Source organism: Theobroma cacao, chromosome 1 (assembly GCF_053813885.1).
Source record: "Theobroma cacao isolate CCN51 chromosome 1, ASM5381388v1, whole genome shotgun sequence".
Taxonomy (NCBI): domain Eukaryota; kingdom Viridiplantae; phylum Streptophyta; class Magnoliopsida; order Malvales; family Malvaceae; genus Theobroma; species Theobroma cacao.
The window spans coordinates 31226137-31233424 of NC_142639.1; the positions used below are offsets into that span (position 1 = coordinate 31226137).

General features: G+C 33.2%; 1 protein-coding gene across 1 annotated transcript; it reads right to left on the reverse strand.

The window, feature by feature from the left end:
* Positions 1-1178: 1178 nt before the first annotated feature.
* RIN13 (RPM1 interacting protein 13) lies at positions 1179-4217 on the reverse strand. Its single transcript, XM_018114168.2, has 3 exons — positions 3505-4217; positions 2668-2754; positions 1179-2569 (listed from the first exon to the last, which is right to left on the reverse strand). The coding sequence occupies exons 1-3, from the start codon at positions 3832-3834 to the stop codon at positions 1406-1408; spliced, it is 1581 nt and encodes a 526-aa protein (XP_017969657.2). The 5' UTR covers positions 3835-4217; the 3' UTR covers positions 1179-1405.
* Between the last annotated feature and the right edge of the window lie 3071 nt (positions 4218-7288).

Sequence of the window (7288 nt, forward strand, 5' to 3'; positions counted from 1 at the left end):
GAATTTTTTGTTGAAATAAATAAAAGTAAAAACAAAAAACCCTTCAATGTTAAAAACAACATAATTTTGACATAAGGTATATAAAAAAAATCATTCAATTGAGAATGACAGGTGTCAATCAATTGAACCAATCAATTATCTTACTTTTATATATATTATAGATTTTCATAATCTATAATTTATATCTAATATATGTTAATTGAAAAACGTCATATTATTACTATTATATTTTAAATATTTTTCATTATTTATAATATATATAAAAAAGAAGAAAAGAGAAAGGCAAGAGATAGTAAAAATGATTATGTAATTAACTTAAAAAAATTATTATGTAATTGAATAAATAAAATATCATGGGCAAAAAATTAATGAATACATTAAAATTTATAAAAAAAATAATATCTGTTACTGTTAATTACTAATCTACAAAGGTTTATACATAATCTTCTAAATAAATATAAATAAAGAATGTTACAAATGATGATATTTGTTATTAATTATTGAAACAATTTTTTTTTTTTATTTAGAGGAAAGGGGATTCAAATTCTACTTTTTAAACAAGAGATTATACTTCCGTCAATGAATCAAATGTTTGAATATTTATTGAAACAAAATTTAATGATGAAATAATTTCATTATTAGTATAATATTTTTCATGACACTTTTATTTCATAATCACGATGTTATTGTTCAAAGAATTTGGCAAACATTAATATATATGTTTTATAACACAAATAATAATATGCTTGAAGTTATATAATAAAATATAAATATTTAAAAAGTTAAAAAATATATTAATTACATCTTGAGATATAAATTTTGTAATTTATAAACAATTATGTATTTTAAATTATGAAAGCATGAAAAAATATAACATCACCTAATCCATACTTAAAAGATAAGATAGAATCCCCTTCTCCAAATTCAAAAAAATAAAAATAATATAATGACTGTCCTTAGCATGGACGTTGTAACTTGCATGCAGTAGAATTCTCTAGGATGTTGACCTGGACTGCACAAAGCATCAATTGAATTGCCAGAGCTGCAAGTTTCTGAAAAATATTATAAGATCAAAACAGCCTCATGTCGAAAAAACAACATGAAGGGCATGGAAATCTTTTGAGATCCAATACATTTTTTTTATCAAATATATAGGAAATCTTCGAACGCCAACCATCTGCAATAATTTGATACTATCTTGATTCATAAATATCGAAACTGGGGAACAACAACCCGCTTCTGTACATCATCATTCAACCCCTGCCGCTTTTTATACAATTGTACACTGTCATAGCTTCTATGATACAGTTCCGAAAACCTAACCTTAGTAACATAAACCTATCTTTCACTTCTCTTTCAAGGACCAGATTTAATTCTTTAGACTGCACAATCGGTGCCTAATTGGCTATGCACGAGTTAGCTGATCCCAAGAGGTGTCAATATCAAAGAAGAGCATACCAGTATCAAAAGATATATGTTCAGGGGACGGTGCATTAAGTTCTGCAGTTACAGAACCTTCAGGAATGGACTGGTTATCAAAAAATAAGCTATCAAGCTCGTAATATGATTTATCTCTCTCATTTACCTCCTTGAATATTTCTTCCTCATTTGTGGGCCCTGTTGTTTGAAGCTGCAAGTGATCAACAGAAGATTTTTGATTGCTCTGGCTGATGTTGTTGACCCAATTGAAGTCAAAATCTGAAAAACCATAATTTGTGGCAGGTTGATTTAGATTCTGAAGCTGATTGGCATCGTGGTGTTCATTTGACTGGGGAACAAACTGACTATATAGTGAGGATTGGGAGGGTGCTGAGTTTGTAAAGACACTATCCATGCTAGGCTGCGAGGAGCTCTGATGTGTATATGCTCCCAAATTTGAGCCAGAACAAACATTAGACCAGCCAATGGGATTCCCATCATTTGATGTTGTAACTGAAGCAGGGTTTTGTTGATAATGTGATCCATGAGCAGAAGTAATGTTTTCTGATGGAACATACGCAGTTCGGTTCATTGCTGAGGTGATTCCAGTGTCAAGTCTTTTGGACATTGTGTTGGAAGAGACAAATTGGGAACCCAAGTTACTAAGCTTAATACCTCGATCCCTTCGAATAACAGTATTATGCACACCTAGCAACTGCTGTGAAACTGAACGTGACTGCATTGTGTTTTTATTTAAAGCATGTCGGCTACCCACACTTGGGTTATATGGGTTCCCATATCTGGTGGAGGAAGAACAAGAGCGAATTATAGATGGCCTTGGGACATGATTTTGTGGTATGCAGTTCCCAGCAGCTCGAGTTGAAGTCAGCCTAGAAACTTGACTTTGCGATGTCAACCTAATAATGTCATGACGCGAAGCTTGGTTAAGCTGGGGCACTGCTGTGGGGTGAGATGTGACAGCAGCCTTTGAAACTGAAACTGGCACGGGAACATTTCTACCAAGCCTGAAATTCTTCCGCAGAGTCTTCCACATCTCCTCTTTATCAGTGGCATGACAATGATCACTTTTAGAAATACCTGAGTACCAATAACTACATGGCGCACGCATGTCGCAAACAAAGCAATGGCACTGCATTTCAAGAGGACACACTAAATTTAAGAGCACCCAACTCTGCAATAGAGCAGCAATCAACCATCTCAAAAGTTCTCTAAAAAAGAAAAATTTACCAGTTCACAGTGCTGTTCATGTGAGGTTGAACTGAAAGGAAATTTAGCACAATCATGCCGTGGATGGGGGAAATCTCTGCAAGCAATCTGCAACCAGATCAAATGGAAAAATAAGAGCTATCAGAAATTGGTGCTCATGAGATAACAGACTTGAATATGTAAAGCAAGAAGAAAAAAAAGTAAGTTCACCATCAAAAGTTATGCAGCCAGCACGTAAATGACCCTAAGATCACTCAGCCCAGATATCCCACGATAGAAAATTCTGAGCCTCATTAATCCTTCCAATTTTTTGAGATTTCAGCAGCAAGATAAACCATTTGCTCTATGTTGATATCAATAAAACAGATATACCATGCACCTAAGATCACCTGAGCACAAAGACAGTGTTTCTTTTTGGTTCTCAAAGCAGTTATTCTCTTGCGGCAACTTCAGCCCTGTAATATTTGCTATTAGGAAAAACGAGCTATCTTCATATCTCCTCTTTCTCCAAAAACTAGTGATCTAGTTCTTGCAAGAGGGAAGGACTAAGGCACATTTTCTCACTGCACCAGATGATAATAGTTTTGCAAAGGCCCAGTCCTCACTTTGCCATTCATGTTGGCACTTACGGCACAACAATGAACTCATGACGAAAGTCCTTTAGCAGGTTGAAAGAGCGAGTAAATGCATATGATAACTCTAAACTACGTGAACATTCAAGAATGCTGGAGCTAAAAACATTAAAAAAATAAATAAATAAAACACATCAACTGATTCAATGACAAAAAAGACAAAAAAAATTACAACAAAAGAAGTTAAAAAGATTACCAAAAAAAGTGATAAAAAAATAATAATTACCTGTCCTTTTTGGCCGACAATAAGCAATTCATCGGAATCCTCTTGGGGATCGTTAATATCGGACAACGCCTTATCCGGGTCACCTTCCAAAACGACGCAATCATCATCATCGTCATCGACGACCTTCCTGACCGTCGAGTTACACGACTTTGACTTCTTAGGGTTGACCTCCCCGACAACCACGACCTCATCAGATTCGTCGAATCCCTTATCAACAGCTTCCAGAACTTCCGATAGCCAATCGTAGTCGTCCGCTTTCGGATCCTCCCAAGCCGACGTCGCCTCATCGTCGTCGGAGCTGATGTCGAAAATCAACGGATTCGACTCCATAAAAAAAAAAAGTTTAGGGTTTCTGTCCTTAAATGAAATAAATTATACTAATTTTTTCATTTGATGGAACTGTGAAGATTTTCTGATTTGAAAAGAAAAAAAAACAGGAGAAATCAAAAGGAAAATAAGAGTTCGAACTCATGAAGAATTGAGAAGAATATGGGGATTTGGGGTTTCTTTCTATAAGTGAGAAGAAGAAAGGAGAATTTCAGGGTTTAGGAACGAAATTCATAGAAAGTATCATGTGGGAACGTCAGGGTTTTTAAGGGTTTGTCTTTGGGTAGAAATTGAGGAAAACGAAGCAGTGAAGTGAACTCAGATGAAAAACTAGAAAAAGAGAAAGCAATCGGAGAAACAAAGGAAACTGGGCAGTTGTGTATTCCCTTAAGCAAAAAAAAAAGGTCAGGGGTAAAAGTGGAATTTTAAGCTGTGAGAGATGGGGCTGGCGCATGCGCCCGACGGGCACGTCCAGTTGCGCGAGCTCGCGCGGCAACGGATTCAAGGGTAGAACCGGAAATCAATGGTTGAGACTTTGGGTTTTCACTTGTCAATCTTCGCGGAAGCCGGTTTTGGGTCTTGCCTTGGACTCTAGATGAGGAATACCCCATTCCTTGAGATTGGGGAGTAATTTCGTGCTTAGACCAAATTCTGTTCAGGAGTTGCAATTGCATACTTTTTTTGTATGACTATGACGACTATCTTTACTTAAAAATAAAATGTGTAAATAGTTCGGTCAGTTCTATGTTAACAATTTTGAAAATAAAAGAATTTAATTTAATTTTTTTCAAAAATCAAATCCAATGAACTTTTATAGCTAATTGAATCGATCAAATATCAAATTATTTCAATTGATTTTGAAAGATCTAACTCAAACAAATTTTAATAACATTTTTAATAGATTTATATTTAAAGAATATAATATGTTAATATATATATACATATAATAATTTAAATTTATATTAATTCAAATTCGATTTTTCGATCAGTTTGATTAAAAAATTTATCTATCTAAAATCGAACCAAATTGACCAAAATAATCAAACTTTAGAAATCAAACTCACTGATAACTGTTGTAATCGAATCGAGTTGATCTAAATCAATTTAATTCAATTCAATCAATTTTTTTGGCTTGAAATGATTTTACTCACCCTTACTCAAAAATCACTAATTATCCATGATCAAATCATGATGACAGGATAGATTTTGTTTTTTGCCTATCTATATATATTAAAAGTTGTCTCCAAATAGGTTAATTGGTTGACACCTATATAACCTAATTATTTGACACATGGTGACTTAATTTGGGTTGAATTGAGGTTTATAGGGAGTTCTGGGTTGATTTTGGACTTTTTAGATTTATGTTCCTTAATACTTGACCCTTCATTGTTTTTTAGCTGTCTTTGTATCTTTGATCTTTCCTTCACTTTAAGTTAGTTGGGCCTTGCAGCATTGCACTGGCCTTTTTCTAGTGACAATAAATATGAACCCTTAACATTTTAATAAAAAAAACTTGTTAAAAGCGAAACTCGAGTCTAGCCTTGGAGGTAAATGATAGTCACCCTTTTGATATTAGGACAATTTCTTTTCATCTTTTTTGCCACATCATCCTATTCAAGGAGTTTCAACAGTAGTTTTTGTATTATTATTTGTAGCAGATTGTTTTTGATTTATTGGGTAATTAAAAATTAGTTAAATTATGCAATTAGTTCATGCACTATATAAAAAATATGAATTTAGTCTTTGTACAATAATTTGTATAAATTGGATCCTTGTACTTTATTATTTTGTCAATTTCAATTTCTAACTTTAATATTGTTAAATTTCACTGTTAAATGTGTTGACATGACATTTTGACCAAGTTGACGTGGCATTAATTAAGGTGATGTGCTGTTGACTATTTGATGTTGAAATACTCTATACTTTGATATGATGATAAATAAAGTTGATCGGATGCAAATTGAGGTCAATTAAAATGTTTAAAAGTGAGAAAAAGCGATTCGAAAGTCAAGTGAGGCATAATAAGGTATTTTGAGTACCAAGGAGACAAGATAAAATTTTTAGAATAAAATAATATTAAAATATTAATATTTAGTCGGATGTCGAAATCAGTCATGAAGAAGGATCATATGGTTGATCCAAGTGGGGGAGAAGATGACAAGCCCGACTCTATAAAAATATTTGTCATGACATACATGTGAAGGATAGTATGTTTGCATGCTAGGAGAGTCTCGAAAAAATTTACAAAAGTCAGTATTGTACTTAGAGGTATAACAAAGTTGATTTAAGCCTCGAACTAGATCAAATAGAGAATTTAGGATGAAATTAAGAATTTTAAAGTCCCAGAATGGTTTAATATGGTGATTCGGAGTTCGAGGATCAATTTGGAGTCAAATCGAAATTTTCACTATCTAGGGGTAAAATGGTCATTTGTACCTGGGGACGAAATGGAAATTTTTAGAAAAGATTTTTTGGCCCCATTTGACTTATTGGAGTATGATTTGAGGTTTAGAAGTGAAAAAAATTTTAATTTCTGTATAATTTGGAGTATAGGGGTAAAATGGTAATTTTACCACCATAGGGGCAAAACAGTAATTTTTCATCACCAGGACATTTTTCCAGCACATGGTCATCCCTTATCCTCATTTTGACCGTTGACTAATTGTGTGGTGGAGATAAAAAGGATTAAAATTTTTAAAGTTTTAAAAAAGAGCCAATGACATGATGCCATGTGTCATGCCTTTATTAATTTATTATTTTCCTTTTTAAAAGGCACAAAAATCAGCCCATCTTCCACCCCATGGCCGGCCAAACCAGCAAGAAGAGAGAGAAAACAAAAACAAAACCCTAGAGAGAGAAAATCAAAGAAAAAGTGTGAATTTTCAAGGAAATTAAGTGAAAAAGGTGAGATTTTTCTATTAAGCTTGAGTTTTCTTATTGCCAAGCATTGCTCCTTATTTTCCATGATTAAATTACATGTTTTCATGATGAATTGATGGCTGATCAAAATGGGTTAGGAGAGAGAAAGTTGTTAGATTAATTTGATTTTAAGTTATGTTAGTGTTTTTAGTTAGTTTAGCATATTTAGGAATAAAACAATAAGAAAAGAATTTATTTTCCTCCATTACCATTATTGGCTGAATTTTCTAGGGGAATATTGGCTGATGATCTTGATGTTTATTTGAGGAATTATGATGAATAATGATGAATTATGAGCCTAGAAAAATAATGAGAATTTTTGGAGCAAAAATATGAATTTTTACCCATTAGGGGTATTTTCGTAATTTGCTATCAGGATTGATAAATTGAATCTCATTCACAATCACTAAGTTAATTTAAGTATAATTGGAGTGTAGAAAGTGAGAAGAATTGATTTGGAGTTAAATTAGAGATAATAGGTCGAATTAGGTCAGCATCGCATTTAAGCGATAGTCGGATAAGTTGTATATCATATCAT